General features: G+C 38.0%; 1 protein-coding gene across 4 annotated transcripts in view; it reads right to left on the reverse strand.

The window, feature by feature from the left end:
* Positions 1 to 3,510: 3,510 nt before the first annotated feature.
* The window catches only part of luc7l3 (LUC7-like 3 pre-mRNA splicing factor), an 18,342-nt gene continuing 8,793 nt past the window's right edge, over positions 3,511 to 13,059 (reverse strand). For 2 of the 4 annotated variants that reach the window (NM_001045319.2, NM_001080591.2), the window contains 4 exon segments: positions 3,511 to 4,035; positions 9,453 to 9,649; positions 12,647 to 12,828; positions 12,946 to 13,059. The exon segment at positions 12,946 to 13,059 is cut by the window's right edge and continues 245 nt beyond it. In NM_001045319.2, the coding sequence (NP_001038784.2) occupies positions 9,486 to 9,649; positions 12,647 to 12,828; positions 12,946 to 13,059 (460 nt within the window). In that variant the 3' untranslated portion in view covers positions 3,511 to 4,035; positions 9,453 to 9,485. 4 annotated transcript variants of the gene reach the window in all.

Below are 13,059 nucleotides of genomic sequence, written 5' to 3' on the forward strand. Positions count from 1 at the left end.
AATCCAGCGTTGTGCGACTGTGAGCGGACGGCCTGAAGCGAAGTTGAGGGAAAGGGAAGGGTGGGAGCGGATTTCCCTTGCCTTGGGTGTGAAAGACACGGTTTAACCCTCCCCGTGTGTCAAAATATAACCTCTAGAAGCACTGTTTGCTTTTAACAACCTGTTCTGTGAGAAACTGGTGCATGTCCTCCATCTAGCGGCGGCGGCTCGGAAACACCCTGTAAAACATGGAGCTCAAATCTGGACAACACGAGTGGAAACCTAACTTTGAAATCTTCATACTATGCAAATACAATATACAAAATGGTAATGTATATCTGTATTTAAGGTTGCGTTTTCTATGACGTATGTGCAAAGTTTGGTGCGTTATTAAAATATCATTAGGCTATGATTTACATGAGCCATCCAGTCAGATTTAATAGGACTATATGTGAATGACCTCATAATTTTAAAGCTTTATAAGCTGATAATTTAAATCTAAAGTGTAGGCTATTACTTAAAATGAATTGATGTTGAACGTGTAGTACTATGGCAAAATAGTTGTTTTTGTTATTTGCCAAAAATGGATTAAGTATTGCGGTTAAAACTACAAAAACGTATGATTTTATTTTCACCATAACAGTGTTTGTAGCTAAACAGGCGAGTTATCGGACTGTAAACATTTAGGATGCGCGCGCATCGAGGTTGCAACAAAAAACTGGGAGTGCTAGCATTTACAATGAGGGAATGACATCCAATGCTGTACAGAGTTTGTTGTTGTATTAGGGATAAGTTATATTGATTACATATTAAATATATTATTTAAATAATGCTTTCAGCATATTAGAACAGCTTGTCACCCAGTGATTAGCACATTTATTCTGCAAAATTAACGTTAAATTGAGCAACGTTCATCTGACTGGTCCATTTGCGATAGCACCCTCCCAATGAATATTGGATAAGACGAAATGGCCAAGCATCCAGCCCGAAATATGCAATCTCATTGAAACTTTGAGTGCTTTTACAAGAGAGAAGGTAAAGCATAGAAGTCTTTGGATGCCTACAAATTTGTTCTGTGTGGACATGTGCAAGAAATAATGCTCCATGATTAGTTACCAGATTCAAAACTTTGTTGAGCTAAAAACCGAGGTTCTGCCTAGCCAAAGACAAGGAAAGAAGATGGAGCTGTACAAGGCCTGGGTAATCATCAACAAGCAGAACAACTGCATTCAGACAGCGAACAGCACCTGTACAGCAGGGTATGTGAACTTACATGTATACATTTTATTCTTAGCATTCAGTGCCCGCAGATTAATTCACCATATTGAACTGTTTTGGCTGAAATCATTGTTGTAACCAAAAACGAGTGATGTGTATGATTTAGCATAGCCTGAACTTACCTGATATAAAATGAAAACTTTAATTAGGCCCTCACTCCATTCAGCTCTTCTGATGGCTTTTAGCCAGACATCTGCGGTTGGCATTAAATGCAGTGTGGTGTACAGTAAAAGTTCTCAAATTTGGCATCCTACCGCACAACACAACTTGTTTGCCATCTCTTTTTGCAACCGGTATACACGGTTGAATCTGTGTGACGTAGGTTGGTAATTCCCCAATTGTGTGCACTTTTTAAAAACAGTCATGGTAAATGTATAGCAAAAATAAGAAGCAGCAAGCTTACGAGTTGGATGCTTTTTAATGCTTTGACTAACACTTAATGTTAAACAATCCATTTCCAATTAATACACCGTGACAAATACTTTCACACAACCAGTTTTCAGTGAGTTTTGTGCTAATATCAAGGAATAATTACCTATGTCTGTAACACTTTATTTTACAGTGTCCTGGTTGCACACTTTATGTACTTACTATAGTAAATACAATTAATTATACATAATTAGGGCTTCACAGTGGCGCAGTGGGTAGCACAATCATCTCATGGCAAGAAGGTTGCTGGTTCGAGCCTCAGCTGGGTCAGTTGGCATTTCTGTGTGTGTATGCATGTTCTCCCCATGTTGGTGTTTGTTTTTCCTCTGGTTGCTCCAGTTTCCCCCCACAGTTCAAAGACGTGCGGTACAGGTGAACATTATAATATTCAGTTTTATTAAATTGCAATTGTTATAAATCCCAATTCAGATTGTTTTGGCATATTATAACCTCCATAAAAAAATCTAAATGCAAATTGAAAGCTTTTAACCATAATTTATTATAAGCAAACATATTTGTGTTTTGGCAGCACCGGTGGTGCAGTGGGTAGCACGATTGCCTCACAGCAAGGTCGCTGGTTCAAGCTTCAGCTGGGTCAGTTGGCATTTCTGTGTGGAGTTTGCATGCTCTCTCCGTGTTCGCATGGGATTCCTCCGGGTGCTCCTGTTTCCCCCACAAGTCCAAGTACATGCGCTATGGGTGACTTGGGAAGGTTAAATTGTCTGTAGTGTATGTGTGTGAATGAGTGTGTATGGATGTTTCCCAACGGCTGAAAGGACAACCGCTGTGTAAAGCATATGCTGGCAGTTCATTCCTCTATGGCAGGGGTTCTCAAACTTTTCAGCCCGGGACCCCCAAAATAACAATGCCAATGACTCCCCCACTATTTTCGTAAGTGGTTATAATCATACAAACGTTGCACACAACACTCACACAAACCAATCAGCCTATATAAACACAAGCATATTGACAACACAAAAAAGTGCAACAGTCCCATATAATTTTTATTATGATTATTTATCAAAATAGGTTTATTAACCTCATCTAATTAGACTGGTGGGCACAATATTTAGGTTACATCCCAAGTCTTTTCTTGGTTTAATTTTGGAGACTGCCACTTACACATCATACTCTATGTTTAGTGTCCTGTATGTATTTTAAATGTCCGTGAGTGCTGTAACGGTGTCAGAAAGTTTAGGTAGTGCTGTAAAATCTGGTGCACTGACGCTGTTGCTTTGTCATTAATCTAATGTAAAAACCCTAAGATTTGCAATCAATTTAAAAAACAACAACAACAACAACAAAAACCAAAGGCTGATGGCTTTTTGTTTGGATATTGTATTTTTTATGTAACTATTTGTTATCTTCTGTAGGTTATGGATTAACAATAGTAATCATAAAAGTTTATTCAAATTTATTAGATTTTTGTAAATCACCAAGTGACCCCCTCTCATTGTCCCGAGACCCCCACTTTAAGAACCACTGCTCTATGGGACCACTGATGAATAAAGGGACCAAGCGGAAAAGAAAATAAATGAATAACTGAATGAATATTTGTGTTTTAAACAAGGAAACTCTACAGCAGGGGTGTTCAAACTTTGTCCTGGGGGCCCGGTGTCCTGCATAGTTTAGCTCCAACTTCATTCAACACACCTGCCTGGATGTTTCTAGTATACCTAGAAAGAGCTTGATTAGCTGGTCCAAGTGTGTGTAATTGGAGTTGGAACTAAACTCTGCAGGACACCCGCAATCCAGGACCAAATTTGGGCTCCCCGGCTCTACAGTTTTACAGATTGAAACAAACCACAAGCAAAAACAACACGTGAGCATTTCATTTTTCTTGGTTTTTATTCATGACAAATACAGATTTTAAAACTGGAACAAAATGAAAACACTTAGTCTAAACTAAAATCGTATAAAGATTTTGGGATTGAGCATACAGAGGGCAAAAAAAAAAAAAAAAAGTGATAAAGCAGTTATGAAAGACCTTTAAGGCTTCCAGTCGAAAATACTGAACAAACAAAAACCCATCGTCAAAAACTTCCAAGTGAGAGCGAACTGTACAGAGCAAACATGCCACAAGTAAATGTTTTATTCATTCTGAATGCATACCAACAGAAATAATGGACCTGCATGTGCATCTACGCAGTAAGACCAAAGAAAACCAAAACAAACGCAATAAAAGAAGACGAGAGGTCCTCAAAAGGGGGCTACGGAACCATTCTTTTGACATGTACACGTTTATCATATAGGCCACTACATCTGTGGTTCACCTTGTTTTAAAGCAGCGCAGTGAAGTTGTGGGATGGAGGTCTTCAGGTCTTCCTCTGGCAGCTGTTCAAACTCCTCCTGATGTACACAAATGGTCAGAAAAATCTCAATTAGTGAGTGAAATCAGACACGCTTCATGAACATACAACTTATGCACAGAAAAAAGCAATATTCTCATTTAAACAAGCTTCAACATATGATTAAACCACATTATTATTCACATTTAGACAAATTATGTCCTTCAGCAACCAATAAATGATCGCTTTTATTGAATTATTCTACCCTTCTCAATCTATTTTACAGCATCAGAAGCAGCGATGGTGACCGCTTGGCTGCAAGTTAACATAACTGAAGGTAAGCACACAAATAAAAAAACATGTACTGTTGATTTTGAATGAATTGATATCCCATCATCTACAAGGCCAGGCGGTTTTGACAGTGTAGGCGGCTGATCTTGCTCTGAAAGCATGCACTGGCTGTATCTTAAGGACAACACAAGTAGGGAATTTAAACAAAAGAAGCACGAGAGAGGAAGAAAAGTAAAGGTCGACTCACACTAGGGCTGAGTGATATAATAGACTGCGAAATAGAACTAGGATTTAAAGGTTTGAAGGGTTAGTTCACCCAAACATTTAAGTTCTGTTATTAATTACTTCATCCCAAATGTTTGAGAACACAAATTAAGACTTTGAGGAAATCGGAGAGCTCCCTCATTCTCCATAGACAGCAATGATACATTCAAAGTCCAGAAAAGGAGCCAAAACACAATTTTGAAACACACTATGTGGTTTTTGTAATCATATGAAGCTCCAAGAAAACTTTTGTGCACCAAATAAATACTGTCGTCTCTTCTGTATCAGGTTGTGGTGCACATTTACTTCAGAAAATATGGCATAAACACACATCCTGACCTGATGTGAAAGACATTGGCAAACACTTAATTTTATTATTATTTTTTTTTTTTAGTGCACAGAAGTGTTCTTGTAGCTTCGAATGATTATAGTTGGACCACTGAAGTCAACTGAAATATATTTAGTTCCTGAGACAACTGCGAGTCTATGGAGGATGAGGGAGCTCTCTAATATCGTCTAAAATATGTTTGTGTCAAAAGTTGAACGAAGGTCTCAAGGAATTGAAGGGACTTCCAGGCAAGTAACTTTGGGGTGAAGTAACCCATTAACTATAAAACACTGCAAATATGGAAGGGATCGTCGATTAAAAATTACTTGAAATTACTATTTACAACTGTGTGATGTTATAACTGTAATATATATATATATATATATATATATATATATATATATATATATATATATATACATATATATATATATATATATATATTCAGGACCCAATTTTCTCTAATTTCATCTAAAATATCTTAACTTGTGTTCAGAAATTGAACGAAGGTCATGTATACGAGGCGGAGTCATTTTTGGGTGAACTAGTCCGTAACATTTTAAGATGGAAAGGAACTTCAATTTAAAATGGATTCCAGCTTAAAAATACCACTGATAACTGTGTGGTATTATAATAGTGATATATATTAACATTTTATATGTATAAACATTGAGAATTGGCACCTAATTTACACTTGCGGTCAGAATTAAAAAACGCGCATCTTAAAAAAAAAAAAGAGACTTTGTACACAGAATACAATTAAACGGCACAAACGTACGATGTGAAAGCAGAAGCAGGGTTGTGGTCGGCACCACTTCTTGTACAGGTACGAATCTGCTTTAGGCAATTCATTGTTCAGTTTTCAGCATGAAAGCAGTTTGTTAGTGATTTGCATTGCTTTTATCATATCACGCTATGTGTGAAAGGGCCTCAATTTCAGGGGCTTTAGTTCCCTTCACTCCATGACAATCAAAAGTTTATATTTTAAACGAAAATTACTATTGACAACTAAATGACGTAGCTCTTTGAAATAGGTTACAAAGGCAACCTGGTAGAATTTGGTTCCTCTTATGGCTGATTTCCACTGAGTGGTACGATTCAGTATAGTCAATACACAATGTAAGATATGAGGTAAACAATGAGAGTTCAACTGCATTATTATGAATGTGCAACGCTCAGAAGGGCTGCCACAAACAAATGACTTCCCACCCTCCAAGTCAAAATCGTCAATCGCTATAGGTCAGCGTTTCTTTGGAGGGGCTACATACAGCCTTGTTCATTACTACAAATCATGTCAAATGGCAACTACAGTATGCCTGCATTAACAAATATTGTATTTTATGCACACTCAAGTTAGTTATTTCAAATGAACAAGCGATTTCATGCATTCCTAGATGTGTCTTCAATTACGTTTAAACAACAATGGAGGACATACAGCAGAACGAGTTTTGATTGAGTTTGGGTCGACCATGGTTCAGTGCTGCATAGCGTCAGATGCATTTAAAAACGTCAATTGTTTTGCCACTTACAATTGACGATTCCCTGTAAACCAATCATTTAACAGTGAACATAGCTTCACCATTTAAGAACCATACTGTTGGGCTAGCTATCCTTATAAAAGGGTCCCAAAACAGTGGTACGGTATGATATTTTGGTACCATTCACAACTTTTGACAGTGGAAACAACTAAAATAATTGCGAACGTTCGACTGAAATGTTCCACTCAGTGGAAACGACCTATTATTAAAGACAAACCTCCAACTGAAACTATATTCTAAGTCATTTTATAATTCGAACGAGCACTACAGACTTTGTTTTTTAGTACTGTTGTGCTAGTTATCTTTATAAAAGCATCCCAAGAAGGTGGTACGGTACAGTATTTTGGTACCATTCACAACTTCTGACTGAAAACAATCAAAATAATTGCGTACTCTACTACTAATGTACCGCTCAGTTGAAACGACCGATTATTAAAGACCAACTACCAGAAGTTGTGAATAGTACCAAAATACCATAGCATGACCACTTTGTGACGCTTTCATAAAGATAACTAGTACTGTTGTGCTAGTTATCTTTATGAAAGAGTCCCAAGAAAGTGATAGCGTATGCTATTTTGGTGCCATTCCCAACTTCTGGCAGTGAATAATTTTAGAATAATTGTGTACTCTACTGAAATGTACTGCTCAGTGGAAACGACCCATTATTAAAGACAAACCTCCAATTTAAACTATATTTTATACTTCAGTCACGATCACTAAAAGACTTAAGTTATTTTTATGAAAGCGTCCTAAGAAAGTGGTACAGTAGGGTATTTTGGTTTGATATTTGAAGCCATTTTATACTTCGAACATGATCACTAAAGATGTTCGCTTGTACAGTTGTGCTGGTTATCTTTATGAATGAGTCAAAAAAGTTGGTACCATTTACAACTTCTGACAGTGAATTCAACAACAAAAATTATTGCATACTCTACTAAAATGTACTGCTAAGTGAAAACTACTCATTATTAAACACAAACCTTCAACTAAAAGAATTTAAAACTTCGAACACGATCACTAAAGTTTTAGTATTGCTGTGCTAATTATTTTTATGAAAAGGTCCCAAAAAAGTGGTATGATACAATATTTTGGTACCATTTACAACTTCTGACAGTAGATTCCACAACAAAAATAATTTTGTACTCTTCTGAAATGTACTGTTCAGTGGAAACGACCCATTATTAAAGACAAACCTCCAATTTAAACTATATTTTATACTTCAGTAACGATCACTAAAAGACTTATAAGTTATCCTTATGAAAGCGTCCTAAGAAAGTGGTACAGTAGGATATTTTGGTTTGATATTTGAAGCCATTTTATACTTCGAACATGATCACTAAAGATGTTCGCTTGTACAGTTGTGCTAGTTATCTTTATGAATGAGTTAAAAATAGTGGTACGGTACAGTATTTTGGTACCATTCACAACTATTTACAGTGAATTCAACAACAAAAATTATTGCATACTCTACTGAAATGTACTGCTAAGTGAAAACTACCCATTATTAAACACACACCTTCAACTAAAAGTATTTAAAACTTCGAACACGATCACTAAAGTTTTAGTATTGCTGTGCTAATTATTTTTATGAAAAGGTCCTAAAAAAGTGGTATGATACGATATTTTGGTACCATTTACAACTTCTGACAGTGTAAACAACAAAAATAATTGCTTACTCTACTGAAATGTACCGCTCAGCGGAAACGACCCATTATTAAAGAAACCTCAAACTGAAAACATTTAAAACTTCAAACACGATCACTAAAGATGTTTGTTTAGTACTGTGGTGCTAGTTATTTTAATGAAATAGTCCAAAAAAAGAGGTGTGATAGGATATTTTGGTGCCATTCACAACTTCTGACAATGGATTCAACAACAAAAATAATTGCGTACTCTAATATTGTGTCTTTCCACTGAGCGGTACATTTCAGTAGAGACAAACCTCTAAACAATATTTTATAGTTCGAGCACGATCACTAAAGACGTTTGTTTAGCTATATCACCCAGCCCATATTCAAACCTACTGCTGTTTACTGAAAAGGCAAAATGAAAATAAGCAACACAAACAAGGAGAAAGAACCGTTGAGCTGGATCTGAGCTGATTTTTTAACTTGTTCATTACTGATTACTGTGGGATATCAATTGAGCTCATCTGTGAACCTGACATGTTACGTCCACCCGTTTAGATATAGCACTTGAAACCAAGAGAAGCAAAACTGAGGACATTTTCAAACTGGGAAAAAAGAGATAGGGTAAAACAAACATCAAGCTCTGAGACACGTTCACAAGGCAACAGCATTCAAATGGATGTGGGTAGTGAAAGGAATACCTGAGTGAATACCTGCACAGATTGACAGTATCCTTGATTTCTAAATGGACTTTTCATGTGAGGGGGGTCGCTCACAACACCAACGCTGTGTGAGGTGTGGAAGTCAGCTGCAATAATTCATTAACCCTACACTTTTCCATCATCCCAAAAGCTAGCGGATCTCAACGTTAAGAACAGACGGTATTAAAAAGTGCAACATATCCATGTAACTCCAATATAAAGAGAAGAAAAAAAAAAAATCAATCAATAATCACTGCAGTTCAATGAACGCATCAATGAACAGACATCAGATGGTAAAATGCCGTGCGCTTATGCATGTACACGCATATGAGCACACGGTCATTTTAGATGTGCTAGTTTCAATCTTACTGCGAGCATAAAGTCAACAGGTTGAGGTAGAGAAGAGAGTTAGGGAAAAATAAATAAATAAATAAATAAATAAAGTAACAAAACACGTAAATTTGGTAGAGAACTTGTCTAAAGAGACAGATGTATGACCGATACAAAACGAGGTACCTCCAAGCATGTTTTTCAGGACTACACTGGCCTTTCCCTCTGGGTTTGTTTCATTCTACTTTCTTCCGTTTCATCAGCCTAGTCCCATCTTCAGTGCATACTTACGATGCACTATTAAAAAACAGGAAGAAAAATCACAGACAGAACTGAAAGAAAAAGGGGGGAAGGGGAGAGGGGGGAGAGACCCGGGACGGGGAGGACGGTGCACTTACCTGGGGCTGATCTGAGGTCCTATCAGATCAGTTTTAATTGGACTGTGTGTCACCTTCAGAATGTAGCTCTTGAACCGTGCCGTTCACCTCTGCTTTGGGAGGCTCGGCCTCCATGGGCTCGGGCTTGGAGAGCTCATTACACTTCTCTACAGAGCCCTTTCGGCTGCTCCTTTTCTCATCCGAGGAGTCCTTGTGGTCTGAGACACAAAATCAGCAAACGTACACAGGCATTAGGTCAAAACTCAGCTGAATGAAGTTTTGATTTAAAGTAGGGCTTGAAATGAACTTTTCTGCTTGGTAGCACTGGTGCACCAGCCAAAACGTAGGTGCACCCACCTAAAATGAAGAGAAGCGCTTGAAAATGTCGCAGAAATTATGGACTTTTGTTTACCGTACAGTAGGACTGGGTGATTTTTTTTTTATTAATTCGAATTTAAGTTTTAAGACGATTTTATTTCATACTAAATCGAGATATCGCAATTAAAAAATAAATAAAAAATCAATAAAAGATGCATCATAATTGCACCAATGCACTTTGGTTCAATCTCCGTATGAAGCAGGTCGCACACTAGAAGCGATGCGCAGTTCATATTTTAGCCACGCTACAGAGCGCCATCTGATTAGTTTCATGTTAAATATCATGCGAATGTGCGCGTCTGGTATGGGATACTTTAAACCAGGGGTCACCAACATGGTGCCCGCGGGGATCACATGTGTTGCCCGCTGGCCTGTTTTTAGAATAGCTCACCATAGCACCACTTACCAGTAAGCTTCATCTAATATAGAAGTAATAATTTAAAAATGTAAATATTTACAGAGATATATAAAAATAAAGTGTTGCACACTGATACATTAAATACAGGGTATTTCCTACCCTGTTAAATCATTGTTGATTACCTTTATGAGAATCATTAACATGATCAGTGTCTTCACATGGATGAATATCATTAATTATTACCAAAAACAAAGTATAATTAAAAGTAAATTGAGCAAATTTGTTATTTGAGAAGTGTTTATCAAACTGGTAGCCCTCCACATTAATCGGTACCCAAGAAGTAGCTCTCAGTTTCATAAAGGTTGGTGACCCCTGCTTTAAACTGTCATTTGCGTGCCGTGTTGCGGCGCTTCTGGTTTACGACCTGCTTGACAGCCTGCCTGGGTTTCAGTCATGGTAGTGACGGAGTGAACACAGAGACTGGACAGCCTAATTTAACCAAATGCATGAAGTGGTGGGCATGCATCGCAGAGCTGGTGCAACTAAAACAAACACAAGCATTTAAGTGTCTTAAGTTGCGTATTTTTGCAAAAAAAAATTTTGTTTGAAATAAAAAAAAACTAAATAATGGGTTTTTCAAGTTACTTATACAGAGAATGTTAATTCAGTCATGTTGTTGTAATGTTTTAAGTTGAATAGCTACACAATAAAAAAAAAATAATAATAAAAATCAAAATCGTGAATCGGTCAGACTTTATTAAAAAAAAAAAAACTAGATTTTTTTTGCCAAATCGCCCAGCCCTACCGTACAGGTTTCTTCAAATCAAATTTAAGATTTTAAGACCCTTTCAATACTAATGTGAGTCAAATATTAGACTTATACAGGGCTAAACAACAAGGATATTTTTTTTCTAATGGGCCGGTTGCTTCTCTAAATAATTTTTGTATTAATGGAAGATCACATAAAGCACGGGACTCAAACTCGATTCCTAGAGGGCCGCAGCTCTGCAGAGTTTTGCTCCAACCCTGATCAAACTCAGCTGATCCAACTAATTAGGTTGTTCAAAAGAGTCTCATAAACCATGATTAGTTGGGTCAGCTGTGTTTGATTAGGGTTGGAGCAAAACTCTGCAGAGCTGCAGCCCTCCAGGAATCGAGTTTGAGACCTGTGATGTAAAAGGATGTGTTGCTTTACTTTTTTTTTCCCTGATTAGGAAATTTACTTTGAAGAATTTGCTGTAAAAATGTCTAAAAGCTGTTGTGAACTGTATAAAAAAATTAATATATTAAAAAGTTAAGTTTTGAGATGGATTAGAGGTGATTGGGTGTTGGTCAGATTGGGTAGCTTTACTTGGGGATAGGAAAATTAAGACCTGTTTAAAATGATTTAAGAGCTAAAACACAATAGTTCAGTAAATTTAAGACTTTAAGGCCTGTTTTTGAAACGTAAGACTTTAAGGCCTTGTGGACACCAAACTTGTTCCTGGAGGGCCGGTGTCCTGCAGATTTTACCTCCAACCCTAATCAAACACACCTGAACAAGCTAATCAAGGCCTTACTAGGTACACTTGAATCATCCAGGCAGGTGTGATGAGGCAAGTTGGAGCTAAACCCTGCAGGGCCCTCCAGGACCGAGATTAGTGACCCCTGCTTTAAGGCCTTGTGGACACCCTGACATAGCAAGTTGGCATGACAATGGTTTTAAACACTTCCCGAGCACTGCATTTCGTGTTTTCTAGGTGCAAATATGCATTCTGCATGAATGTCCCCCAAATCTGTGCATGAAGTGAATGCTGTGCAGTGAAACAAACAATTTTATGCCCTCGCAAAAATGCTCCCAAATATATTTTAGGGTGCATAGATTCAATTTCAGGTGTATATTCAATCAAAACAGTCTCAATTCCCAGCCCGGTGAAGATTTCTTTAGAAGACATATACAACCGGTTCAATGAAACATGAATAAATTAAATAACAGTTTTTTACTTGCATTGCTTATTTGGAATCTAGGGAGACCTGGAAAGGACACAGTGGACGAGAAAAAAAAAATGGCTGGGTGAAAAAAAAAAAAAAAAGGGTAGGAGAAAAAAAAATGGCTGGGAGGAAAATATATTTTTACGTTTTTCGTTCTCTTGCAAAGTTTTGCATTCCCTCGCAAAAATGTTTCTCCAAAAACACTTCCTGTTTACTTCACTCATGTAAACCCTCCCCAAAACAACCCTTTGCCAATATTCTCCTGTATTTTACCATTCTATCCCACTTTCTTTACACTAAAGCTTTGGGTCGATCGTCGCCTTTCATATGCAACCTTTGAACCAGTGAATGCATGTACAAGCGCTGACTGACAGACGCACTCCATACAATAAGCTGATCCCAGATCAGCTACTGTACGTGCCATTCACAGAGGAGCAAAAGTGCAGGACACTTTTGGATTCAGTGTGTTTAAACAGAAACAAACAGAAGTCTTTAGGAAGGAATGTACCTTTGTCCTTGGAGGATTTGTCCTTGTCTCTGTCTCCTCTGTCCCGATCTCTGTCTCTGCTGCGGCTACGGTGCCGGTGGCTCTTGCGCTCAGAGCTGCGGGATCTCCTCCTGTCCCGGCTGCGAGAGCGACGCTTCCGGTCCGATCGATCCCGACTGCGCCTCCTTTCACGGTCACGACTCCTGTTCGCCACCACAGATGGACAGAAATGTTATTCAATTCTAGTTGTTTTGCGCTAGTTTTCATGTACCTTGCCCAACAGCACACAAGGGTTAAGTATGGTGAATAGAGCGGTGTACCTGCTGCGCTTGCGCTCTCTCTCTTTACTCCTGGACCTCCTCCTGTCTCTGGAGCGGCTCCTGCGGCGGTCTGACGTCCGGCTGGAGTGTCTGCTGTTGGAGTGACTCCTCCTG

This window comes from Danio rerio, chromosome 3, assembly GCF_052040795.2.
Source record: "Danio rerio strain M-AB ecotype USA chromosome 3, GRCz13ab, whole genome shotgun sequence".
Classification (NCBI taxonomy): domain Eukaryota; kingdom Metazoa; phylum Chordata; class Actinopteri; order Cypriniformes; family Danionidae; genus Danio; species Danio rerio.